The sequence below is a fragment of the Aethalodelphis obliquidens genome, unplaced genomic scaffold, assembly GCF_003676395.1.
Source record: "Aethalodelphis obliquidens isolate GAN/ISIS:26980383/991018 unplaced genomic scaffold, ASM367639v1 scaffold89, whole genome shotgun sequence".
NCBI classification, from domain to species: domain Eukaryota; kingdom Metazoa; phylum Chordata; class Mammalia; order Artiodactyla; family Delphinidae; genus Aethalodelphis; species Aethalodelphis obliquidens.
The window spans coordinates 5,974,543-6,000,575 of NW_020838033.1; the positions used below are offsets into that span (position 1 = coordinate 5,974,543).

Sequence of the window (26,033 nt, forward strand, 5' to 3'; positions counted from 1 at the left end):
TGAGGTTCACGTAGGGTCGTGAGGAGGCAGGTGACATCTGGAAACAGCAGTGAGCGGGTTTGTGCACCCGCCTGCTAATTCTGTCTCCTCCCGAGTTACGTCTGTCTCTTTTCCTCCCACCAGCTGTGTGTATTGTGCTTGGTCTTCTTGGCTACCATAATGAGATGTCTTTTCTTCCTCAGAAAAGGCAAAGGCAGGGGTATGATTTGTGGTTTTCACTGTGGACACCGGACTGCTATTAGCAGAAAGACCGTCGCCCCATGGCCCGCCTTCACAGCAACCTCATCCCTTCCTAGCTAACGGATTCCACATGAACACTCACAGACTGGGGGCTAAAGGGACAGATTTGGGGACCAGTTTGTTGTAAGGAATTCAGTGGCGCCACAGCAGGACCCCGCGGGGTGGCTGCCCAGGAGAACGAGAACACCTGAAGTGTGACCTCATGGCCTCGGCACTGCTTGGAGAGGGACAGAACCATCTTTCTAGAACTGCCTCCCCTCGGTCACATCCCCACAGGCAAGGGAGGAGGCCCAGGCTTTCCCCTTCATTCACTTGAGAAGACATGGTTTCTGTCGTGGGGCAGGAGCACTCTCTCTCTGGACTCCCAGTTAGTCCTTCTGGGCCACTGGGTTGCCTTTTCCAGGTGCGGGAGCTGGCGGGGGTGACAGAGAACCCCCTCTGACTGCCAGAGGCTCTCCTCACATCTGCTGAATCCTGAGATGCGTTTTAGTGGCCTGGGGCGTGGCGGGGTCCATGGAGGTGCCCCGAGCAGAGCCCCTCAAGAAGGAAGAACTTGCAGGGCAGCCAGTGGGGCCCCGCTGTGCCCCGGCCCAGAGAACTTTGTGTTTATCCTTTCTCAGGAAGCACCCAGCTCCCGGCTGGGAGGGAGGAGAGGGCGGGGAGACCAACAGGGAAACTGCTTCCAACTTTGCGCCGGGAGGGTGAGGTGAGCACGGCTGAGAAGGGAGGCGAAGTCAGGCTGACGCTGAGATACCCAAGATGTCCCTGGTGGGGGCCACCCTAAGTCACCTCAAGCAGCAGCTGGTGGGCAAGGTGGTGTCAGGTGGTGTGTCCGAGGGAGCGCCCATCTGCCCACACAGCAGAACTTATGTGCCCCCGTCCCAGGCGTGTGTCCCCTGATGTAGATGAGGCAGGCAGGGTGATGCCAAGCGAAGGGTGGTGGTCCCTCAGGCGTCTGAGAACGTCTGCAGCTTCTCCATTCACCCAGTCTGGAGTTGGAATTGTTTGTGTGATGAGCCAGCCAGAGGTCAGAGTTCCAGATACCTCACAGACCCCAAGGTGAGTTGCCCACTGTCTGGCTGTACGCTGTTGAGCGGAGTGAAATACCATTGCCGTGTGCAGACACAGCGTACCCAGCGTGGAGGATTCAGTCGTCACAGCAGTGGGCAGGAAGCAGGAACCTGCCCCCATCCCCACCGCATTCCCCCAGAGGAGGCCTCAGGAGCTGGGCCCTCTTCTCCAGGTGTTGGGGCTCAGGGCTGAGTCCTGTGACTGACTGCAGTTTGAAATACCCTCTCCTGGATCGCATTTACTCTGAGGGAGGCTTGGCCGAGACACTGATGGGAATCCTCCAGGGGCCGGGAGGCTTTGGGGGCCTTGGTGTGGCCCCCAGAATGTAGGGTCGGGGAGAAGGCTGCCTGTTCTTACGCCCGCACAGAAAATTCTGTTCCCCTCTTCTCCCCAGCGGGTGGAGCTGGCCGCTCTGCAGTCAGCTCCTCAGCCAGCGCCCCAGGGCTGAAGGGGCCTCTGAGGACATCTCGGGGCTACCAGCAGACAGTCCTCTTCCCACTCCCTTTTCCCTGATTCCTCCCTTATCTCGGAGGGAGGCCGCCCTGGCTGAAGACTGAGTGAGGGGCATGAAGGTGGAGAGCGTCTTGGCGCCCTGCTGTGCAGTCACAGTCAAACTGCTGCCTGCGGCCTGCCCCAGGGATCTGGGGCCCCCAGAGTCACACAGCACTGAGTGGAAACTATTCCTCAGGGCAGCTCTCCTTGGCTTTCTTATCCTCTGAATCATGCATTTTTCTGCCCATATTTGGTGGTGATTTGGTTGCTGGGCAGACATCCAGGACGAAGTCGCAGCCTGGCTCTGCATACAGGCGTGTGCTCCTTCCTGCCCCCTCAGAGTTTGAAGGGCCCAGGGAGACCATCGGGGATGGATGCTGGGCTGCCGGGGAAGGGAGCTAGAGCTGTTTTTCCTTTCAGTCCCCAAGAGAAGAATTCTTTCTTGGATGCTTTTGTAGTTGGAGGATGTTTTTGCCGTTGCTTTGAGAAGACTTCCCCTCCTAACTTCCCCCTTTCCTGGGAATTTCCTCCCCTAAGTCGAAAGCCTCCACTGTTCACTAGCAACCCTCCCTTCTCCTTCCTCCCCCAAGAAGAGAAATAAACAAGAAAACAGTGGCGCCTGCCAGGGTTCCTTGCGCTGAGCTGGTGGCTACTCACAAGCTTCCCTTGGAGGTCCGCTGTGGGCCCTGCCAGGAAGGGGGTGTTGGGGGGACTCTTTTTCATCTTTAGAGGCTCAGGCCAGCTGAACGTTTTTTGCGCATGGCCCTCTGCAGAGAGTTTTGCATAAACACACTCTCCGCTGAGCAGGACGGAGCAGGAACTGAAGCCAAACCAGCGCACTGGTGTGCACTCTTGCCGAGGGCAGGCCCTGGGCGTCACGAGTAGGAGGTTGTGTTAGGATTAGGGTTGTGTGTGCCATGAGCAGGCCAAGGTCTGGGCTTTGTGGGCGGCAGGAGGCTCGGGGAGCTTGGGGTTGGGTCATCTTTCTGGCCCAACTGTGGAGTCCCAAAAGGTTTCTGTGGAATGATGAGTCTCCTCTTCTCTTTCTCCAGGGTGGAATTCCAGAATAAATTCTACAGCGGGACGGGTTTCAAGTTCCTACCCTTCTCCTTCGAGCACATCCGAGAAGGGAAGCTTGACGAATAAGCCCCTCGGGGGCTGTGCGCCCTCTGCCCTCCCCACTCCCTCCACAGTGATTAGCTGTGCTCCGCTTGCCGTTGGTTGTGATCCCTGGGTATCAGGGCATCTGAGTCATCCCTGCCACCCTTCCCCCAGCCACCTGTGAGTCATTTAGATAGACCCAGCCCTTCCTGGGTCCCCTGCCACCTCCAGCTTTGTGTGTTGTAGTGCAGTGATTTTTCTGGAGAGAAGCGGGCCCGAGCGGTCACTCAAACGCACTCCCACTGGGCACCCTCCTTGCCCTTCCAGCCTCTGTCCAGCCCTTCCTCTGCCCCCTGGTGGTGAAGCCATTTGTGCATTTACACAGGAGCCCAGAGCGCTTGGAGGGAGCGCCTTCGCTGTCCGCACCCTCCTTCCTGGTTGGGGATGGGGTGCTCTTGAACACTCCCCACTCTTGGATTAGCGGGGGTGGGTCCAGGAAGGTGGTGTTTCTGTCCTCTGCCCATCCCCTCTGGTCTTCGATGTGCTCGTTAATCAGGAATTCAGCTGGACCCAACTGTGCCAGCGTGCGTGGCTTCTCCCTGGCAGCCCCAAGGGCCCCTGGATACCCTGCACCACCTTCCTGACCCCCACCCTAAACTCACACCCTTTCCTCCTCCTTCCCAGAATGCCCCTTTAGCACCCAGCATAACATACACAGCAGGGTGGACCCAAAGCAGAGGTCCTGGCTGGCTCCTCTGGTGGCTGCTTCTCAGGCCATGCGTGGGCCACAAGCACGCCCTCGGGGCAGAGGGTCCAAGTCCATGCTCTTTCCTGGTGCAGACCCGGAGACCTTTCCCCACCCCCAATCACGAGTCTTGAGTGCAGAACTGTAGTCATCAGGGCTGGTTCTGCCTGCAGACCTGCCTTGCTCTGCCCACCGGCGCCCCTCCCCACTTCCACACCGACCCCAAGTGGAGCAAGTGGGTCCTGGGCAGGGAAAGTCAATGTCATTTACCATTTGCTGATTGGAGGCAGCTGGTAGGGCCACCAGTGTGTGCAGTTGTGAGAGCTGCATGGCCCTGCCCTGTCAGGGCTGGTGGGGAGCGCCCCCAAAGGGCCACCGCCCCTGTCGCCCCCACGCCAGGACATAGATCTTGGGGCCTTTTAATCATGCGTTGGCACAGCAGCCCTGGCTGCCTCAGCTAAATCGATCCCCGTGCCTTCAGTGAGCAAGAGGACCCCCCTCAATTGGCCGGCCCCTTCCCACCCCACCCCTACTCCCTGCTTGTCTGGGAGCTGCTTAGCGCTGCTCACTGGACTCTCCCAGGCTGGGCCGCCCGCCCCAGCTTCACCGTGCAGTAGCCAGTGTGACCCGACCCAGCCCTTGTGCAGAGCCCCCTTCCTTCTGGTCCCTGTGGTTTACATGATGATCTTTGCTCTGTTTACGGCGGGGGTTTGAAGCAGAGTTCTTTATCAGGAACCCTGCCCAAGGCCCTTCTGTTCAGACATTCCTGTGCGGAATAAAGTGTGTTTGACTCTGTCAGGGAGGCTGCTTGTCTGCGTGCCTACAGCCCCTAGCCCCTGCGTCACTCAAGGCTCAGCCCTCCTGAGCCCACCTAGTATCCTTACACCTGCCACTTCCCTCTGCCAGCATTTCTGCTTTTTCCTCTGATCAAAGACCGCAGTTGCAGTGGCCCTGGCCAGGCAGTTAGTTTGTGAAATTCTCACCTTATCTCAGGTTTCCCAAGGGCTTTCCCACTCCCTGAGCCCCACTCCCTGAGCCAAGGCAGCTTTTCAGACACTACCCATGTGGGGGAGGGGACTTGGGGACCCATCTCCATCCTGCTTTCTGCACCACACGCAAACAGCCAGGGCAAGCAGGGACCTGGACGCCTGCCCACCCTCCTCTCCCTCTTCTGTGAGCGTGCTCTCCAAGGCTCAGCAGCCTGGCTATTTTGAGCCCTGATTGCCTCTGGCCTTGGTGTAGGCGGAGGCTCGGCGTAGGGTTGGTTCCTGAGGGCAGCTGGAAAATTCGAGGTGCTGAGGCAGGCAGCCCAAGAGCTCAACGGGCTGTCCTGGCAGGCGGGGTGGGCCAGGGCGGGCGCCTCCCCCTCCTCACTGCCATGTAAGGTGACCACATTCTTTCTCAGCCCTCCCTCTCCATTCCTCCCTCTTGGGGCCTCCAGGGCAGGGGCTGCCCAGGAATGTGAACAGCAGCCTACCAACTGCTGCTCCAGGAGGAGCAGGAACACCCTGTTCATTCCATGCTCCTCAAACCCTCTCCTCCCTGACAGGCCACCTTCCCTGGAGCAGCCCTGGGTACAACACCCAGCATCCACTCCTCAAAAAGCTGAGGGTGGACATTCAGGTAAATGAGCCCTTTTAACCTCTTCTCTGTTACTGACTCAGATAGATAACTAGGAATCAATGGACTAGAATTGAGAGTTCAGAAACAAACCCTAACATGTATAGTTGACTGATTTTCCACACAGGGGCCAAGATAATTCACTGGGGAAAAAACAGTCTTCAACAGATGGTGTTAGTACAACCGGGTACCCACATGGAAACAAATTTGGACTGCTATCCGCTATATACAAAAATTAACTCAAAATGGATCGTAGACCTAAACATAAGAGAAGTCTCAGAGGAAATCATAGGAGTACATCTTCCTGACCCTGGGTTAGGCAGTGGTTTTTAGATATGACGTCAGAAGCATGAGTGATAAAAAAGAAGATAAAAGATAAGTTGGGTTTTAGCAAAATTAAAAACTTTTGTGCTTCGAAGGACAGGATCAAGACACTCCTCACACTGGAAGAAAATATTTTCAAAGCATGTATCTAATAAGGAACTTGTATCTGGAATATATACAGAACTTTTACAACTCAGTAATAAAGACAAATACCTCAATTTTTAAAAGGACAAAGGATTTGAACAGGCATTTCTCCAAAGAAAACACGAATAGCCAATAAGTCCATGAAAAGGTACGCAGCATCATTAGTCATTAGGAAAATGCAAATCAAAACCACGAGGAGACACCACATCACACCCACTAAGAAGGCAATAATTTAAAAAAGACAATTACAAGTGTAGGGACTTCCCTGGTGGTGCAGTGGTTAAGAATCCACCTGCCAATGCAGGGGACATGGGTTTGAGCCCTGGTCCGGGAAGATCCCACATGCCACAGAGCAACTAAGCCCATGCACCACAACTACTGAGCCTGCGCTCTAGAGCCCACGAGGCACAACTACTGAGCCCGTGTGCCACAGCTACTGAAGCCCGCACACCTAGAGCCCGTGCTCCGCAACAAGAGAAGCCACCACAATGAGAAGCCCATGCACCACAACCCGTGCACAGCAACGAAGACCCAACGCAGCCAAAGATAAATTAAAAAAAAAAAAAAAAACAAGTGTTGACAAGGATGTGGAGAAACTGGAACCCCCGTCCACTGCTGGTGGGAATGTAAAATGGTGCAGCAGCTTTGGAAAGCAGCCTGGCAGTTTCTCAAAATGTTAAACGTAGGATTAACTTAGGACCCAGCAATTTGACTTCTAGATATCAAGAAAAATGAAAAAATGTGCACACAAACTTGTGCATAAGTGTTCGTAGTGGCATTATTCATAATAGCCCTAAATGGAAACAACCCAAATGTTGATCAGCTGATGAATGGGTAAACAAAGGCAGTATATCCATACCATGGGTATCATTCTACAATAAGAAGGAAGGACGTGCTGATACACGCCGCAACAAGAATGGACCTCAGACACAAGGCCACATAACGTATAATTCCATTTCTGTGAAATGTCTAGAAGGGGCATATCTGTAGAGACAGAAAGCAGATGGGTGGTTGCCTAGGACCAGCTGCCGGATGGGGTTGGGGGCAGGGTTTCTTTTGGGGGATGATGAAATGTAAAATTAGATTATGGTGACAGTTGCACAACTCTGTGACCATACTAAAAAACTGTTGAGTTGTACACTTTAAACTGGTAAACTTTCTGGTATAGATCAATAAAATGGGGCAGGGGAGGGAGGACTAGGACCTGCCCGGGAAGAAATTCCCCCCTAGCCTGGATGAGAAGACCTGGGCCAGTGGGTCACTGGCTAAGCTGAGCTTCCAGGATCTAGGGCCTTGGGCTGCCTCCAGCCCAGCCAGCTAAAGATGGGACCAACTGGGAACTGAGCCCTGGAGGGTGTGGGAATTCCCAGGAGCCCTGGGGTGGGGGTGGGGAACAGGATGGCTCCATTGCTCCTATTTTTAAGAGTCTTGGCCTTTACCCTGATCCCCTTCTGTGGAATCCCTGGACCCCAGCATCTGCTTAGTGAATCTGTGCCCCCAACCAGCGAATGCTTCCCATCCTAGAACCAATGTGGAGAGGGTGACTTTGGGCCTGCTCAGTATTATAAAGATAGGGACAATTCCATCACCACCTTCTGAACCGCCACCCCTCCTTTCCTGTCCCTCACTGGGGACCTGGGCAGGATTGTGTCTCTTTCTACCCAGGAGCCCTGGGTGGAAAGGGCATTGGAGCTCCCCTCAGATCTGAGCCTGTTTGCCTGCCCTTCCCTCTCCAGCCTACCCAAGGCAAGGCGTAGGCTGCTCCCTGGTGGCCAGACAGGGAAGGACTCATTCCTCCCCCCAGGTAAGATGGGTGGGATCCTAGCAGGGCTGTGACAGGCAGGCAACTGGATTGGCAGGGCAGACGGACAGGGATCTGGAGGGATTCTGGGGTGCATAGACAGAGGGGAGGCTGGCAGGAATGAAAGAGATGAGATAGGAGCGGAGAGAAAAAGTAATAAAATGTAGCACGTGGTAAAAGGATCAAACAGTACAAAAGGCCCTAATATAAAAGTAAGTCTTTGGCTCCAGCGTCCCAGTACCTTATCCAAAGCGAGCACTATTTACATAGCCTTAAACACACACACACACACACACACACACACACACACACACACACACAAATGGGACATACTTTACCCAGTGATTTGACATCTCTTTTTTTTTTTTAAAGAAGATGTTGGGGGTAGGAGTTTATTAATTAATTTATTTTTGCTGTGTTGGGTCTTCCTTTCTGTGCGAGGGCTTTCTCTAGTTGTGGCAAGCGGGTGGGGGGGGGCCACTCTTCATCGCGGTGCGCGGGCCTCTCACTATCGCGGCCTCTCTTGTTGCGGAGCACAGGCTCCAGATGCGCAGGCTCAGTAGTTGTGTCTCACGGGCCTAGTTGCTCCGCGTCATGTGAGATCCTCCCAGACCAGGGCTCGAACCCATGTCCCCTGCGTTAGCAGGCAGATTCTCAACCACTGCGCCACCAGGAAAGCCCCTGATTTGACATCTTTTTTAATTTTTTTTTTTTTTTTTTTTTTTTTTGGCCGTGGGCTTGTGAGATCTTAGTTCCCCGACCAGGGATTGAACCCCGGGCCCTCGGCAGAGAAAGCACTGAGTCTTAACCACTGGACCACCAGGGAATTCCCTGACCTCTTTTTAAAAAGTACACTTTGCAGAACATTCCGAATCAGCACCAACACATCTTCCTCACTTTTCTATTTTTTTTTAGCAAATGCTTGGTATTTCATCCTATTGATGCAACTTAATTTCTTCAACCAGCCCCCCTATTGTCCTCAAAGAGTTCCCAGCTTGGTGGGGAAGACGAGAAAGACAGTGTGACACACCTGGAGTAATCGGTGACACTCTTGCCAAGCACCCATGAGCTCAGGCTGTGAATGTGCTACCAACCCCCCGGGATGGTGTCCCCAACCTGCTGCCCCTGCCAGCATCCGTCTGCCATTCTGGATGAATCCAGACCCCACAGAGAGGCACCCTGAGCCTGACGGTGGACCTGCAGCCCAATTCCCCCAAGCAATGTGTTCCCTAAGATCCAAATTGCTGGTAAAACAGGTCCTGGGAGGAGGAGAGTCTGACAAATCTCACCTGAAGCTAGAGGTGTTTGGAAGGGGGTGTTGGAGGGAGTGTAGAGAGGCCTGGGGGGCTACAAGCTATAGTTCCATGAGGACCCATCTCTCTGGGCAGGTCTAGGAGCTGCTCTCTGGGAAAAGCTGAGAGCCTTCTGATATTAGGAACTGGGTGGAACAGGGCTGCACCTCCTGAACTAGCTGCTTGCTAAGCTGGGAACAAGGCAGGGGGCACTGCAGCTTGAGTCTGCAGCTGGGGGCAGGGGGCAGAGGGGCAGAGCAAGCTCAGTGGACTCCCATGTACTCTTTCAGTCCAGGCTCTGGCAACCCTTCTCTGACCCCTTCCCTGTCTCTAAGCAGCTGCACTCAGGCCTGACAACCTGGAAAAATCTACACCTGCCTCCAAAAGGACTCAGAATCCCTTTAGAAAGTGCAGTCTTTATCAAAGGGCCCACCACTCCTGGCCATCACACAGCCCCACTCAAACCCTCCCTGCTGGTAAGCAGCCTGAAAAGTTGCATCTCTTGGGGGATAGTGGCAAAAACACTTATCTGAGAGTTAAGAGTTCCTGGTTCTAGTCCCAGACCTGCTGTCTTACTGGTCACTGATCTTCGCAGAGTCACTTCCTATCTCTGGCCCTCAGTTTCCCAGGATGTAAAATGAAGATAACTCCCATCCTGTTCAGCCGCTGCTACCGCTTACAGATCACATGAGAGCCCTGGTCACACCCACTAGGCCCCGCCCCATGGCCAGTCCAGGCTCACACGGTGCATCCCTCCTCCAGCTTCCTGACCTTTTAGTTCCTCAGATCTGCTCAGCTCTTTCTTTACCCTTCCTGGGTCTTCATATATGCATTTTTTTTCTTCACAGAATGGTATTCCCCTCCCTCTTCTCCTGGACAATCCCAACTTAATTCGGATTAAACGTCACTTCCTTTTGGAAGCCTTTGGCTGGGGACCGTACACAGCATCACAAGTACAGTGGACCCCTGAACAACACGTGTTTGAACTGCCGGGTCCACTTATACAGGAATTTTTTTTCCATAAATACGTGCTACACTACTACATGGTCCGCGGATGCGGTACCCTGGATACAGGAGGGCTGACTGTAAAGTTATATTTTGGCTGCCAGAGGGTCGGCCCTCCTAACACACATGCAAAGTTTAAGGGTCAACTGCATAATGTAAATCTTTGTTTATATAAGTACTTGGTTTGTAGGTCTCCCCGGAAGAGGGGTGGCAGTGCCTGGTACAAAATCAACTTCAAATACTTATTGGGTGGTAGGATGGACGGAAGGAAAGTGATCTGCATGTGAAAGCGCGCTGTATCTGAAGGCATTTGTGAAGGACTACGAGTCACATCCGGCCCCGGACTTTTGAAGTCACCGGGGTCACGCGCTCTTGCACCACGTGTGATCAGAAAACACCCTCAGGAGCTGGTGTGGAACCCGGAAGCTGGTCTCTCAGCCGCCGGCCGGTGCTTTACCTTCAGTTCCGCGTGACCTGAGGCCCTCAGCTGATTGGACGCGGCCGTCACGCCCCTGGTCCCGAGTCCCCATTGGTGCCCGGCGGGCTGAGACCGGTGGACCATGGAGACCGTGGCGGTGGCCGCGGTTCTGGGCTTCCTGCTCCTGACCGCGGCGGGGGGCTCGGCCGGGGACGAGGCCCGGGAGGCGGCGGCCGTGAGGGAGCTGCTGGTCCGGCTTCTGGGACCCGGGCCGGCGGCCGCCTTCTCTGTGTCGGTGGAGCGCGCCCTGGCGGCCGAGTCCGGCCTGGACACCTACCGCCTGAGCGGCGGCGGCGTCGGAGCGCGGGTGCGGGTGCTCGGCTCCACGGGCGTGGCCGCCGCCGCGGGGCTGCACCGCTACCTGCGCGACTTCTGCGGCTGCCACGTAGCCTGGTCGGGCTCTCAGCTGCGCTTGCCGCAGCCGCTGCCCGTGGTGCCGGAGGAACTGACCGAGGCCACGCCCAACAGGTACCGCGGCCGGACCGCGCCCCTCGGCTCCCTTGCAGCTCCCCGCCGCTTCCACCCACCCGGGCGCCAGCCCAAGCTGAAGTCCCCGCCCCTCCCCACCCTCAGCGCCGGGCTGCCAGGAAGCGCTGGCCTTAGGGTCGCACGACCTGGCTTCAGACCCCAGGTCTGATTCTAAAAGCCTTGTATCTTTGAGCAAGTCACTCTGAACCTCGGCTGGCTCATCTGAAAAATGGAAATAATGTCATCTACCGTGCAGTGGTGCCGCTTTGATTGTGAGGATTTGCACGGTGCGGGGTGTAGAATTTGTGGTGCATAATCGGTGATCGGTAAATGCCATTACTTTCCTCCCCCACCCCTCTCTTCGAAGATGCTTACTGAGGAATGACCCCCAGCCCTGTCACAGGCCTCTGTTCTGGCGTTTGCCCCACTACACCGAGGTGATGCATTCACACAGCTGCCTCCCCATTAGACTGTGGAGAGAGGGATTTCCCCCCTCTTCAGGACAGGGGCCAACTTTGCCATATGGCACTTAAACGCTGTACACAGAGTAGGAATGAAAACGGAATATGCTCTCCCAAATATCTGCGAGGCTAGGGAGCTGAGTGGTGGGCGCAGGTGGGTGGGCACCTTCGGAAGCTCAGGCTCCACCTGGAGTGGATCCTGGAGTGAAGCAGTAGAGCTCACGTCTGGAGCCGCGTCTTTCTGGGTTAGATCTGGGTGGTGTGGAGAGCTGTTCCAGGACCGGGATGCCCTCCAAGTTCTTCCCCAGGCTGTGGACCCTCAGGGGTGAGGGACATTATCTTTGCCCCCAGGGCCACGCCCCAGCTCACGCCCCTGCCTGCAGGTACCGCTATTACCAGAACGTGTGCACACAAAGCTACTCCTTCGTGTGGTGGGACTGGGCCCGTTGGGAGCAGGAGATTGACTGGATGGCGCTGAACGGCATCAACCTGGCTCTGGCCTGGAGCGGCCAGGAGGCCATCTGGCAGCAGGTGCGTGCCCACCATACCCCAGGCATCCCGCCTCCCCCACATCAACGCAGTGTCTGGCACACACAGAATAGGGCTCCAGGACTGTTGGTAGCAGGAGTGATGGCTCCAGCCTCCCAGCTTCCATGGTTGAGACAAACACACAGGAGCACTTACCCAGGGCTGGACCCCAGCACCCTACTGTAAACACTGTAAGAAGCCGGCCTCCCCTCTCTCCCCACCCTCACGTGGGTCAGTCAGCTGCCTCTGTGGATTCTGTCTCATTAGCAGCTCTTGATCTGCCTTGTCTTCTCCATCCTTATCCATGACCCCAGTTCAGGCTCTCATCCCCTCTGCCTGGACCCCAGTCTGCCAGAGCCTCTGAACAGCATCAACCAAAAAATAATGCAGGAGGCTGCAAATAAGAAGAGTTTATTTGGGGTCTTTACTGACTGCAATTTGGGAGACACGGGCTCGGGTAATCCTGAAAGAGTGTCCTGAGGAAGAAAAAGAGAGGCTAATTTTTTTTTTTTAAGCCATGAGATTGTTAAAAATTGCCTCGTGAGAATTGTGACTGACTCTGACGTAAGCTGGAAAATATTTGTTCATAAGGAATTGAGAGTTATTTTAGGGTAAGAGCCCAATAAGTATCTTGAATTTATCGCAGGCTCTTTGGATAACTTGATCAGATCAAAAGGTCAGATTCCATCCAGTCTGAGACGTGAAAAGTTACACTGCCTTAATGGCCTCCCGGCCATGAGAGCTTAGAGAGCTCTCTAAGCAATATTTTCCTTTCAAAGCGAGACTCCTCACTCCCCAAGTTCCACCAGAGTGTCCTTTCTGAACTGCAAATCTGGTGGAGACCTTCCACTATTAACGCACTCAAGAGCTCCCCATTGCCTTCAGGCTTTGCCCGGCCTGGGAGCTTCCATACCTGAGCCCTGAGCACTCCGGCTACACCTGGGGCTGCTTAAGCTCCCTGCAGAGCTGCCCTCACCCATCCTTTTAGCCCTCCTTGCTCCATGAAGCCTTCTAAGGCCCCTTCCACATCTTGGGGAGAACCCCTTTGTGCCTCACCTCACCCATGCAACAAGGGTGACATTCGCAAACTCACCTGGTCACGGATCTGTTTCTCCCAGACTTTGGGCTCCTTGCAGGCAGGGATCGGGTTTTGTCTTAGTAACCGTAGGGTGCAGCCCAGAGAAGAGATGAACGTGCGTATGTTGAGTGAATGGATCAATGAATAGAGATAAATGATTTACACGTGTGGGGCTCTCCCTCCTCCTCAGGTGTATCTGGCCTTGGGCCTGACCCAGACAGAGATCGATGAGTACTTCACTGGTCCTGCCTTCCTGGCCTGGGGGCGCATGGGCAACCTGCACACCTGGAGTGGCCCCCTGCCCCGCTCCTGGCACCTCAAACAGGTTTATCTGCAGGTAAAAGGATGGGGAAGGGAAGGAGCAGAATTGGTGCTGGACAGGTACAGGCCTGGGGTTGGGGGTGGTGTTTGGCCCACCCCGGGGCCCTTAACTGAATGGTGGGGACTCCGTGTGCCCTGAGAGAGTGAGGGCCTCCCGCCTCGGGGGGCCGTGCTCACTGCCGCCCCTCCCATTCCTCGCAGCATCGGATCCTTGACCGGATGCGCTCGTTTGGCATGATCCCCGTGTTGCCAGCGTTCGCAGGGCATGTCCCCAAGGCTCTCACAAGGTGAGGTCCCCCCTCACCCTCCATTCAGCTCAGAGAGAGAATTTATATTCCCCTGCCAGGCACGAGTCAAAGAAAAATAAGCTCTAGATGTAGGCCTGCGCTTGATTCCTGGCTCTGTTACTGACTAGCCACGTGACCTCGGATAGATGACGTGACTGCTCTGTGCCTTAGTTTCCTCACTTATAAAATGTATATATGACTTGGCACAGAGTCTTAGCAAACGGCAGCTCTTAGTGATGGTAGGGGTGCACTGGTCTCCTCTGTCCTTCCTGCCCCTCTGTTCCTCTGTGCTACCCACCCATCCTCTCCTGCGGCTGGCAAAATTCTTCAGGGCCCAGCTGAGACCTCCCCTCCTTCAGGAAGCCTTGTAGGGGGGGCCCCCAGCATTGGTTACCACCTCCCTCATGCACATGAGCACCTGGTTCCCACCACTGTCAGCACTCAGCACACATGGCCGGCCTCACTGGCCACTCCTTGGCCTCCCCAACTGGACAGCAGGAACCTCATTCGTACATTCAGCCAACGTTTGTCAGGCTATCCAGGGCTGCCCAACCAGGCCCTGTGCTGGGGCCTGGGGATGCAGCCACAAAGGTGCACAGAGGCCCCGCCCCCAGCGGGAGATACGTTGCCAGGGGGATACAATACAGTGATAAGGGCAGGGATATATGTGGGCCCAATTCTCTGTCAAGGTCACTTCTGCTTGGGGAAGGGAGGGTGCAGCAAGGGCTCAGAGCAGAGGTGATGTCATTTGTTTCAGCCAGTGGGAGGGGGAGAGACAGCAAAAGCTTTCCAGACAGGTGAAACTTAAAGGATGTCGAGGAGAAGCCAGATGCATAAGCGGGGAGGGAGGAGGAAAGGGCTCCAGGCACGGGGGCACAGTATGTGCAAAGGCACAGAGGCATGAACGACCCAGGAACTGCAGAAGTTAGTGAGGCTGGAGATGACTACTGGTCAGCCTCCAGTAAATGTCTGAACTGTCACACACACACACACACACACACCCCCAACTAGGGTGTTCCCTCAGGCCAATATCACCCAGATGGGCAGGTGGGGACATTTCAACTGCTCGTACTCCTGCTCCTTCCTCCTGGCTCCGGAAGACCCCCTGTTCCCCATGGTGGGGAGCCTCTTCCTGCGGGCGCTGACCAAAGAGTTTGGCACGGATCACATCTATGGGGCCGATACTTTCAACGAGATGCAGCCACCGTCCTCGGAGCCCTCCTACCTGGCTGCAGCCACCGCCGCTGTCTACCAGGCCATGATTGCAGGTTCGGTGCCAGGGGAGGTCAGAAAGGGAAGACCCCCCCCCCCCGAGACCCTCAGGGAGATGGGGGTGGCAGAGGTCAGTGGGGGGTGGGAGGCAGGACTGGGAATAATAACACCTGACTGTGACACACAGCACTTTACAGTTTACCAAGCACTTCTACACACACACATCATCTTATTTAATGACACTGTGGTTGAGAGGTGAGCTCTGGAGCCGATATCCTGCTCCAACGCAGGCACTGCCACTCTTCCTGCCTGTGAGACTTGCAATGAATCACCTCCCCGCCAGTGCCTCCCAGTGCCTCAGCTGCTTCATCTGCAAAATGGGCTACCTCCTAAGTAGAGTAACGCCTGGCCCAGAGTGAAGTGTCGTTAAGTGCCAGCTATTGAACATATTTTATTTGGTCTCTACCTCCATGCTGAAGTAGGTAACACAGGCCAGAGGTTAGGGGATGCGCCCCAAGCTGGTAGGTGCCCTTCTAGATGCACAAATGTGAACCCAGCTCTCCTTCCTGCCACTTACAGGGGAAGGGCAGAGAGGGGCCAGGTCACGAATGGCTTGGGGAGGCCTCTGTGTCAGCCAGGAAGGAGCATATTGGCTCAGGCTTTGCGCAGCAATGCTCCAGGTGTGACCCGGGACGGCAGCATCAGAATCACCCTGGGGCCTGTCAGATGTGCAAATTCTCAGCACCTCCCCTACCTCCTGAATCAGAATGCCTGGGGCTGGGGCCCAGCCCTCTGGGTAATTCTGATGCTCTGTAAAGCTTTACAGCATACCCTGGCTCTCCCAGTGCGAGGAGGAGGAGATGGGAAGGACTTGTGCTGTGGAATGCCCTTCTGGCCGCGGTGGGGCGGGGTGGTGTGGGTTTCAGGGGAAGGAGTGTCCTGTGATAGAGTCATTTAACTTCTCTGGACCTCTGTTTCCTCATCTGTACAATGGGGTGAATGCTCTCCTGCCCCCTCTCCTCTTACCACCCTCTTTTCTGTCCCCACTGCCCCACCACAGTGGACCCTGACGCCGTATGGCTGCTCCAAGGCTGGCTCTTCCAGCACCAGCCCGAGTTCTGGGGGCCCGCCCAGGTGGGGGCCTTGCTGGGGGCCGTGCCCCGTGGCCGCCTCCTGGTTCTGGACCTGTTTGCTGAGAGCCAGCCCGTGTACGTCCGCACAGCCTCCTTCCAGGGCCAGCCCTTTATCTGGTGCATGCTGCATAACTTCGGGGGCAACCACGGCTTGTTTGGGGCCCTGGAGTCTGTGAACCGAGGCCCCACAGCCGCCCGCCTCTTCCCCAACTCCACCATGGTAGGCACGGGCATGACCCCTGAGGGCATCGGCCAGAACGAGGTGGTCTACGCCCTCATGGCTGAGCTGGGCTGGCGGAAGGGCCCAGTGGCAGATCTGGGGGCCTGGGTGGTGGGCTTTGCAGCCCGGCGGTACGGGGTCTCCCATGGGGATGCAGAGGCAGCGTGGAGGCTGCTTCTCAGGAGTGTCTACAACTGCTCTGGCGAGGGCTGCCGTGGACACAATCGCAGCCCGCTGGTCAGGCGGCCGTCCCTACAGATGGTTACCGACGTCTGGTACAACCGATCGGATGTACTGGAGGCGTGGCGGCTGCTGCTGACAGCCACCCCCGCCCTGGCCTCCAGCCCGGCCTTCTGCTACGACCTGGTGGATGTCACTCGCCAGGCAGTCCAGGAGCTGGTCAGCTTGTACTACGAAAAGGTGAGGACCGCCTATCTGAACAAGGAGCTGGTTCCCCTGATGAGGGCAGGAGGCGTCCTGGCCTATGAGCTCCTGCCCGCGCTGGACAAGGTGCTGGCTAGTGACAGCCACTTCCTGCTGGGCAGCTGGCTGGAGCAGGCCCGGGTGGCTGCCGTCAGTGAGACTGAGGCCCGCTTCTATGAGCAGAACAGCCGCTACCAGCTGACCCTGTGGGGGCCAGAGGGCAACATCCTAGACTACGCCAACAAGCAGCTGGCGGGACTGGTGGCCGACTACTACGCCCCCCGCTGGCGGCTCTTCACGGAGACCCTGGCTAAGAGCCTGGTCCAAGGCATCCCCTTCCAACAGCACCAGTTTGACAAGAATGCCTTCCAGCTGGAACAGACCTTCGTCCTCAGCACAAAGAGGTATCCTAGCCAGCCCCAAGGAGACACAGTGGACCTGGCCAAGAAGCTCTTCCTCAAATATTACCCCCGGTGGGTGGCTGGCGCCTGTGACAGATTAAGCACCCTTGGGCCATGTTTTCCCCAAATTCCAGGCCTGGGCAGGTTCCCAGGGCCTGGGGCTAGGCAAGCATCACAGGAGTTCCCCAGGCCTGGGTGAAGGAATTCATGCTGATGGGATCAAGCATGGAAGGTTTGGAGGGAGCCGAGCCGCCTTCCTCCACCATCCCAAATGTGGGATCAAAGTACTGTTTTAATACAACTTAATAAACTGATGAATCACCTGGGCCTGTGTGTCAGAATGTCAATGCCATGATGCCGGGGAGGACTCAGGGCTATAGCATGGACGCTGGTCAGGTCAGGTCTCCCTGTCCCCTTACCTCAGCTTCCTCGGGTGTTCTGTTTGTTTGTTTCATTTCATCAGTTTTGTTGGTCATATATCCAGAATTCTTTATATAAATCTTTCAAAATAACTAGATATTACAAGAATATCTACAATTCAGCTCTGATTGCGCAAATACTTGACACAGGAAACCTTTTTTACAAATAATTATTTTTCTTATAAGAATACTTTAGGGCTTCCCTGGTGGCGCAGTGGTTGAGAGTCCGCCTGCCGATGCAGGGGACGCGGGTTCGTGCCCCGGTCCGGGAAGATCCCACATGCCGCGGAGCGGCTGGGCCCGTGAGCCGTGGCCGCTGAGCCTGCGCGTCCGGAGCCTGCGCTCCGCAGCGGGAGAGGCCACAACAGTGAGAGGCCTGCATACCGCAAAAAAAGAAAAAAACAACAAAAAAGAATACTTTAGTACAACACCGCTATATTTAAAACGAATAACCAACAAGGACCTACCATATAGCACAGGGAACTCTGCTCAATGTTATGTGGCCGCCTGGGTGGGAGGGAAGTTTGAGGGAGAATGGATACACGCATATATATGGCTGAGTAGCTTTGCTGTGCATCTGAAACTATCACAACACTGTTAATCAGCTATGCTCCAATATAAAATTAAAAGTTTTTTAAAAAGAATTTAGTACAGAAAATAAGTCTCTATATATCTTACAGCAAATTTTATGCAGTGTTTTTTACCAATTCAACCATCATTTCAGGTTTCCTATCACAGCACATGCATCACATCCCATAAACCAAATTATAATCTGCTGCTGCTTCTCACTGTCATTTACCACTGAGAGTCACATTGTTAAGAGTTTTTAGGCTGCTTCCTCTAATCTTTCCTGATCTGAAAGAATTCATGTATTCAGGCTAGAAGAGGTAATTTAAACAACATTCCTTCTAAATCTAACTTGTATTGGGTTAATCGCTGTGCTCGGTGAAGCATCTTTTCACTTTTCTCTTAGGCTAGACTGGCTAGTAGTCCACCCCTGCTGTATCAAGCAGAAAGGATAAAGTCCTAATATTCCTAAACGTTTCTAAACTGCAAAAACAAAACCCTAGAAACAAGAGTTAAATACAAATATTTAGAAAGCTAAAACATTTGCTAATGATGAGAAGTAGAGAATACTTTCAGATTTGAGGTCTCTCCTAGGTTGAAGAAGACATAAAAGAAAGTATAAGGATGTGGCAGTAGTTTTATATTGATAAAATATTGAAAAACTGAAAAAAGGAATCACTTAGCTCAGTGGTGTGGTGTTTCCACAGTGCCAGGAGATACAGGATCTTAGACTCTGTGGCTAGCTGAACTATTTGACATTCTTTGGATGCTGTGACTTTAAAATAGCCTAATAAATACCTTGGTCAGAACAAGTAATCATTTAGGCCAGGGTAACTTTACAGAATACTGACCATGTTTCCCTGAAGAGACAGGACACCTCCCCAGGGGAAACATTTAGTATTCGCTCCATTCCTTCAGTTACTGAGAAGTATGTCCAGTTAGCAAAAGCTTGTCTTACTTTGCAGGTAGCATGCATTAAAACCAAGAGCCTGGCAGCCGTCGAGTTCCTGAGTGCTCAGCTCCAGTTATCCGATATTCTTTTTTTTAATTAATTAATTAATTTGTTTGCAGCATGCCACAAGTGGGGGCTACTCCTTGTTGCAGTGCACGGGCTTCTCATTGCGGTGGCTTCCCTTGTTGCGGAGCATGGGTTCTAGGCGCACGGGCTTCAGTAGTTGTGGCGCTTGGGCTCAGTCGTTGTGGCATGGGAGCTCTAGAGCGCAGGCTCAGTAGCTGTGGCTCACAGCCTTAGTTGCTCCGCGGCACGTGGGATCTTCCCGGACCAGGGCTCGAACCTGTGTCCCCTGCATTGGCAGGCGGATTCTTAACCACTGTGCTACCAGGGAAGCCCCCCTCAGTTTTAAACTAACCCCTGACCTTTGAACTGAGAACACCCTTCCAAAACATTTACTTTCACACCCTCAGCAACAAACTTTGGCAACTATAATTGTCCCTGTGGGACAGAGGCTTGCCAGGCAAAGATCTGCCCAGGTCGCTCAGTGCCCACATGGGAGCCCACACCTCCTGTTTGCAAAGCTTCACCCTCCCTCTGACTAGCAACTTAAAGAAGGGGTGTTCTAAGTGGTAGCCTCATCTCTGCCTTGACCTGGAGTAGGTTGGGGAGAGAAGGCCAGGGATCCACAGTAGGTCTCAGCCTTGAGATTGTGCTGCAGACATAACAAGGGGTGGGGACCCACGCAGGCAGGGGCGGGGCGAAGCAGGTGATATCCATCCCAGAGACCAGCGCCCAGCATTCCCGGGGCCTCTCCCTACGCAGCACGGCTCCATGGACCGCACCGTGGTGCTCATCACCGGCTGTTCCTCCGGCATTGGCCTACACTTGGCCCTGCGCCTGGCGTCCGACCCATCCCAGGGCTTCAAAGGTACGTGAGGGGACTGGGGTGGAGAGACCAGCTCCTTCCTGGTCCAAGGGGGCCTAGGTAGGGTTGTAAGCCCGAAATTCAGAGCCTCGTCCTCTCCCTGAACCTCCAGTGTACGCCACGCTGAGGGACCTGATGGCACAGGGCCCACTTTGGGAGGCCGCCCGGTGCCGAGGGTGCCCTCCCGGCTCCCTGGAGATGTTGCAGCTGGATGTGACGGACGCAGATTCCATAGCCGCTGCCCGGGCACGCGTGACCGAGGGCCGCGTGGACGTGCTGGGTGAGTCTCCCTGCAAAACTAGTGCAGGAGCCTTCCTCACCCTGTGTCCAAACCAAAACGTCCTGAGGCCCAGGGAGCACGAGGGGACAGGCGGGGAGGAGGGCCGTGCGCGAGGCGAGCGGAGTTCGGGCTCTCTCCCCCCGCAGTATGTAACGCAGGCCGGGGCCTGGTGGGGCCGCTGGAGGCACACGAGGAGGGCGCCGTGGGCTCCGTGCTGGATGTAAACCTGACCGGTACCGTGCGGATGCTGCAGGCCTTCCTGCCGGACATGAAGCGGCGACGCTCGGGACGCATATTGGTGACCGGGAGCGTGGGAGGCTTGATGGGTGAGTGGAAGCCGGGGAAGAAGCAGAGGCGCGCAGGAGGCGGGGCTCAACGGGAGAGTCGGAGGTCTAATAAAAGGGGTGGGACCTGGTGAAACTGCCCCGGGCCCCTCCCGCTCCCCGCGGCTCCCCTCCTCGACGCGCCTCAGCAGCCTCCTCTCGCCTCCAAGCTCTTCCCTTCAACGCCGTTTACTGCGCCAGCAAGTTTGCAATCGAGGGTTTGTGCGAGAGTCTGGCGATTCTGCTGCAGCCCTTCGGGGTCCAGTGAGTCACCGCCCCGCCCCCGGGACCCTCTGAACACTGACTTTGGGAACCCCAGCACCCTGTTTTGTTGGAACCGCTCTCAGGCGTTCTCCCTGGCCCCTCCTTAGTGCGGCGCCCGTTTGTTGTGTGCCAGGCACAGTACTGGGCGTTTGGCACCTGCCCTCTCAAGCCACCTGCCGACCTAGCTGGTGAGGCGTCGGTATTGTTAGTGGGAAGCTCAGGCCCAGAGAGGTTCGGTGACTGGCCCAAGGTCACACAGCTGTTAAGGGACCCAGCCAGGGTGGCATAATGACGCCAGAGCCTCTCTCACACACTCTCCAAGGGACGTGGGGGCTCTTTTCCGGCAGTAAACCGCTTTCAAATGCTCGGGTTACCCTAAGCGCCCGCCAGCCGGGCGCAGCCCCCCTCCGGCCCTCCCTCCCGGACTCGCATTCGCCCCCGCCCACCCGCCGCTCTCCCGCCGGCAGCTTGAGTCTCATCGAGTGCGGCCCGGTGCACACCGCCTTCCCCGAGAAGCTGGAGGGCGGCCTGGGCGGGGTGCTGGACCGCGCGGACGCCGAGACCCGCGACCTCTTCTCCCGCTACCTGAGCCACTCCGAGCAGATCTTTCTTGAGGCGGGGCAGGACCCGGAGGACGTGACCGAGGTGAGCGCCGGGCCGGACTGCGGGAGCGGGGGCAGCGCTCCGGTTCCCCAGCCCAGCCCCGGCCAGCGCGCCTCCTCCCGCCGCTGCAGGTCTTCCTCCAGGCGCTGCGCGCCCCGCGCCCGGCCCTGCGCTACTTCACCACCGAGCGCTTCCTGCCCCTGATACAGCTGCGCTTCTCCGACCCCAGCGGCTGCAGTTACGTCGCTGCTGCGCACCAAGCAGTGTTCGGCGACCAGGCCGCCGAGGGCTCAGACGGCGCCGGGGCGGAGGCCGGAGCCGGAGAACCGGGGGCACCTGAGCTCGGAGCTCCTCTTGCCGCCCCGAAATAAAGGCCTGGTTCGCCGCTGTCTCCCGCGCTCTCCTTTGCGGCCCCGGGTTGTGCGGTCTGGGGATGAAAAGGGGCTTTTCACTGCACCTCACCTGTGTGATCACTGGCGCGCGCGGCGGGTGGATGATCAGGAAAGAAGGTGTTAGCCCAGGTTATACCTACGGAAACCGAGGTCCAGAAAGGGAAGGAGCTAGCCCAAGGTCACGCCTCAAGTGCGCCTCAGGGCAGGGAGAGTGGTCCCTGGATTCCCGAGGGGTGTCTGCAGCAGTAGGAGTTAGGTGGACTTGGGTGCGGGGACAGTCGGCTTGTGACTTGGCTCCCACGAGTCCTGGGACCTTAGGCAACGTCCTACCCTCTCCGAGTCCATTCTCTTACCCGCAAAACGGGTATAATACCTATGTCGTGGATTGTGATAAGAATTAATTGAGATAATGCCCAAAAGTGCTGGTATAGAAGTCTTAATAGCAGGCCCTATTATTATTACTACTAGTGGTATTACTATTGTGATTGTGTTCCCATGTGGAAGCCAGATGTGTAAGGAAGAAACAAGGCTAAATGAGCCCAGAGGAGACAGCCCCACTCACCCCTCTCCTTGCCCCCTGCCGTAAGACAACACTCAGCAGGAGAGATCCCCCCTCGCCCAGAGCTGCCTCTCACCAGGAGGTCAAGCCGAAGCTCCAGCTCTGCCCTGTGGTCCACGTCCTCCTTCCGGAAGCCAGCAAAAGGAGCTGGCGTGGCAGCAGCCACTTAAAGGGCCTGCGGGGTTGCAGAGCCAATCTCCCTCTAACCTCCTCTGAGGTTGGGTGCCGGAGGAAGGGTGGAGATAGAGACTAGGGGAGGAGGTTGCAGGCAGAGGAAAGCAGTAGGGGTGCCGCAGGAGGGGCTTAGTAGAGAACATACATTAGCAGACTCATCAGGTTCACAACACTCTGGGTAATGGCACAGGTGCCTCCTTGCGTGGCAGTAGTAATGTCCGAAGCCATCCTATTTTGGAGGACAGCTTTCTCATTAGAGACCTAAGGATGGGCTTTGTTGGTTATCATTTAAGGCTTGCTGGATGCAGTTAGTAAGGGCACCTGTGTGTGCTGTAACTTCCCCCAGGCCAATGGAGGGAAACAAGACAGCGGCCAAATGACTGCAACAGTGGAAAACAGAACGTGCCCACCTGGCCTCGAGGAGAGGGAGGTGGCAGCTTTGGGCACTCGACCTGCTTGCGCATACCATACACGGTGGCTGGGGAGGCAACACTGTCAGTTGTGAGGATGGGGGCGGGGGCGGGGGCCGCGTGGCGGGATGTGCCAGACCAGACCTTCACCTTCTCCCCTCTTTTTTTTTTTTTTTTGGCCACGTGGCTTGCAGAACCTTAATTCCTCAACCAGGGATGGAACCCATGCCCTCAGCAGTCCTAACCACTGGACCACCAGGGAATTCCCACCTTCTCCCCTCTCTTAATGGTGCATCTTCCATTCCAGGTGTAGCGTGTTTCAGCAACCAATCCGTCACTGGTTGGGAACTCCGATGCGCGGCCCAGACTCCTTTGGCAGTTGCTCTGGGCATTGTTTAGAACACATAGGTCGTGATGTTACTGCATTAACCAAGTCACCATATTTCAAGGGCAATCAGGTATCCTTGGCAATATGCCATCCCATACAGGCTTTGCAGTGGCTGTTTCTTCAATGCACCCAATCTGCTGTATCTACTGAAGGGTCAGTTGCTAGGGCTTGTATCCTGGCTAGGGCATCAGCTTCTGATTGCCAGGGGATGTCAGTGCCTTATGAGCCAGGATGTGGAAGACAGTGAGGACTGCCTCAGACTCGCGGATGAACTCAAATGTCTTTTCACACATCTTGTACAAGGGTTGATCTCTTTTTTTTAAAATTTATTTTATTTATTTTTGGCTGCACTGGGTCTTCATTGCTGCGCGTGGGCTTTCTCTAGTTGTGGTGAGTGGGGGCTACTCTTCGTTGCGGTGCATGGGCTTCTCATCGTGGTGGCTTCTCTTGTTGTGGAGCACAGGCTCTAGGCACGCGGGCTTCGGAAGTTGTGGCACGCGTGCTCAGTAGTTGTGGCTTGCGGGCTCTAGAGCGCAGGCTCAGTAGTTGTGGCGCACGGGGCTTAGTTGCTCCGCAGCCTGTGGAATCTTCCCGGACCAGGGCTTGAACCTGTGTCCCTTGCATTGGTGGGCGGGTTCTTAACCACTGAGCCACCAGGGAAGCCCGAGGGCTGTTTTCTGATCAGCCATCTCTCAGCTTCCCTTCGTCCAAGCCATAGGGTTAATCCCTTTAGAACAGCCCAACTGTTCTGAGTTCAGCCCATTGGCTGCTGCAGTTCATTCCTGTTTCCAGCCAGATGGTGTCAGTGTTGGGCAGAATAGCAACTGCAGTCCCTGTGGGTGGGTTGCCCCGACTAGACCCAACTGTATACCAGGCATCAGCGGGGATCCCTGCCCCCACCCCGCCTCTCTACAGGCTGCAGGGGACAACCCAGGTATAGAGGCAGGGTAATCTGGAGGATCTACATACTCTTCAGGGCCTAGTAGCACTTGAATTTCTAGAGACAGTGGGCTGGCAGGCAGGGTGCCCCTCTGTTGCAAATGGGCCACTTAGTCAACGTGGGGGTTGAGCCATGGCAGAGGTGGGTCCATAGAACATAGTCTCAACCCCGCCCTTGATAGGAAGGGACGTTCTTACCATGATATGCTGTTCTTTCGTGAGAGGCTATAGCTGGTGGGGTGTTCTGTGTACATTGCAAGGAGCTGTTGTTCTATGAGGGGTACATTGGGGTTTCTGTCCCCCCCCCCCAGAGCTGGGACCAAAATCCTAAGGGTGCTCTCCTCTCCTGTTGTCTCTGCCACAGTGTGTTCCGAAGTCACAGACACATCTAACTTAAACGGTTGCCCTGCTGGGGAGGTGCCCAGAGCTGCGATCAGCTTCACTAGTACTTTTTCCATCTCAAAGGCAGCTTGCTGCCCTGATCCCCAGTTCCACGGGCGCCTTCTCTCCATCAGGCGGCATAAGGGATGGAGGCACTGTGCCAGGTGGGGAGTAAAAGTCCCCCCAAACCCCAAAATCCCTGCAAAGGCTTGCACCTCTTTCTTTTATATATTTATTTATTTATTTATTTACTTATTTGTGGCTGCGTTGGGCCTTCGTTGCTGCACGCAGGCTTTCTCTAGTTGTGGTGAGCGGGGGCTACTCTTCGTTGCGGTGCGCGGGCTTCTCATTGCGGTGGCTTCTCCTGTTGTGGAGCATGGGCTCTAGGCACGCAGGCTTCCGTAGTTGTGGCACGTGGGCTCAGCAGTTGTGGCTCGCGGGCTCTAGAGTGCAGGCTCAGTAGTAGTGGCACACGGGCTTAGTTGTTCCGCGGCATGTGGGATCTTCCCGGACCAGGGCTCGAACCCGTGTCCCCTGCATTGGCAGGCGGACTCTTAACCACAGCGCCACCAGGGAAGTCCCGCTTGCACCTCTTTCATATTCTTAGGGGTTGGATAGGCTTGTACCTAATCAATCACAGCTTCTGGGACAATGCACGTCTTACCCCACCAAACAACTCCCCAAAAACTTTACGGGGGTGCCTGTGCCTTGAATTTTCTGAGGGCTCACCACCCATTCTCGTCCTCACAGATATTCCAGCAAAGTCTGCAGAAGGTCCTGCAGCAGAGGCAAGTCTTCACATGTTAACATCATCTCATCAATGTAACAAGCCCATTTTACTGATGTGGGGAAGGAGAATAGGGACAGGTCTTGGGCTACCATCCCATGACATGTGGTGGGGCTGTGCAGGTGGCCTTGAGGAAGCACTTGAAAGGTCCATTGTTGCTCCTCTCGCATGAAGGCAAATTGATGTTGTGACTCAGTGGCCAGGTGTAGACTGAAAAAAGCATTCGCTAAGTCAGGTAGCGCATGGTACGTTCCTAGGATGGCGGCCAAGGTACTGAAGGCGGTGGCACTGTTGGGCACAGACACATGGATGGGGCTTGTTCAGCTCTCCGTAGTCCACGGTTATCCGCCATGAGCCATCTGGCTTTTTCACCAGCCATACCAGGCTGTTGAACGTACTATGGGCAGAACGTACCATTCCCACTCAGTGCAGTTCTGGGATAGTTTCTTCTATTCCCTTAAGCCCCACCCACCCAGGCAATTTATATTGTTTGACAGTTTCCACTCTTCCCGGGGGGTGGCAGGCTTACCATTCCCAGTTGGTGTTCCCCTCATCACTGGTCTGATTACTCTAACCCAGAGGCAGATTCGCAGACATAGGTTTGCAGAGCTTGACCTTGTAGGATATCAATGCCCACTATGTTCTCTGGTATTAGTGATAAAAACTCTCATATTCTCTCTAGAAAAATGGTACAGATGAACCGGTCTTCAGGGCAGAAATAGAGACACAGATGTAGAGCACAAACATATGGACACCAAGGGGGGAAAGTGGCGGGGGTGTGGTGGTGGTGGGATGAATTGGGAGATTAGGATTGACATATAT

The 26,033-nt window shown here is 55.4% G+C and overlaps 3 protein-coding genes across 10 annotated transcripts in view; all 3 read left to right on the forward strand.

The window, feature by feature from the left end:
* ATP6V0A1 (ATPase H+ transporting V0 subunit a1) overlaps nucleotides 1-9,702 on the forward strand; it is an 84,728-nt gene extending 75,026 nt beyond the window's left edge. For 5 of the 8 annotated variants that reach the window (XM_027094315.1, XM_027094314.1, XM_027094319.1 and 2 more), the window contains one exon: nucleotides 2,856-4,447. In XM_027094315.1, coding sequence (XP_026950116.1) covers nucleotides 2,856-2,949 — 94 coding nt within the window. In that variant the 3' untranslated portion in view covers nucleotides 2,950-4,447. Of the gene's footprint in view, nucleotides 1-182; nucleotides 4,448-9,678 lie in introns of those variants that run through there. The other 3 variants (XR_003430286.1, XM_027094318.1, XM_027094317.1) reach the window with 3 other exon arrangements.
* Nucleotides 9,703-9,817: 115 nt separating this feature from the next.
* On the forward strand, nucleotides 9,818-17,364 carry NAGLU (N-acetyl-alpha-glucosaminidase). Its single transcript, XM_027094321.1, has 6 exons — nucleotides 9,818-10,781; nucleotides 11,626-11,773; nucleotides 13,039-13,185; nucleotides 13,371-13,456; nucleotides 14,468-14,724; nucleotides 15,729-17,364. Exons 1-6 carry the CDS (start codon nucleotides 10,396-10,398, stop codon nucleotides 17,042-17,044), a joined length of 2,340 nt encoding a protein of 779 aa, XP_026950122.1. The 5' UTR covers nucleotides 9,818-10,395; the 3' UTR covers nucleotides 17,045-17,364.
* Nucleotides 17,365-19,138: 1,774 nt separating this feature from the next.
* Nucleotides 19,139-21,987, forward strand: HSD17B1 (hydroxysteroid 17-beta dehydrogenase 1). Its single transcript, XM_027094506.1, has 6 exons — nucleotides 19,139-19,714; nucleotides 19,824-19,991; nucleotides 20,138-20,317; nucleotides 20,485-20,578; nucleotides 21,046-21,223; nucleotides 21,313-21,987. The coding sequence occupies exons 1-6, from the start codon at nucleotides 19,618-19,620 to the stop codon at nucleotides 21,550-21,552; spliced, it is 957 nt and encodes a 318-aa protein (XP_026950307.1). The 5' UTR covers nucleotides 19,139-19,617; the 3' UTR covers nucleotides 21,553-21,987.
* Nucleotides 21,988-26,033: the final 4,046 nt, after the last annotated feature.

Bases quoted from the DNA above. Each gene is read 5' to 3' on its own strand.
- NAGLU (XM_027094321.1), top strand. From the start codon at position 10,396: ATGGAGACCGTGGCGGTGGCCGCGGTTCTGGGCTTCCTGCTCCTGACC. The intron at 10,782-11,625 runs GTACCGCGGCCG...CCCTGCCTGCAG, and splicing joins ACCGAGGCCACGCCCAACAG to GTACCGCTATTACCAGAACG. The intron at 14,725-15,728 runs GTTCGGTGCCAG...GCCCCACCACAG, and splicing joins CTACCAGGCCATGATTGCAG to TGGACCCTGACGCCGTATGG.
- HSD17B1 (XM_027094506.1), top strand. From the start codon at position 19,618: ATGGACCGCACCGTGGTGCTCATCACCGGCTGTTCCTCCGGCATTGGC. The intron at 20,318-20,484 runs GTGAGTGGAAGC...CTCGCCTCCAAG, and splicing joins GAGCGTGGGAGGCTTGATGG to CTCTTCCCTTCAACGCCGTT. The intron at 21,224-21,312 runs GTGAGCGCCGGG...CCGCCGCTGCAG, and splicing joins ACCCGGAGGACGTGACCGAG to GTCTTCCTCCAGGCGCTGCG.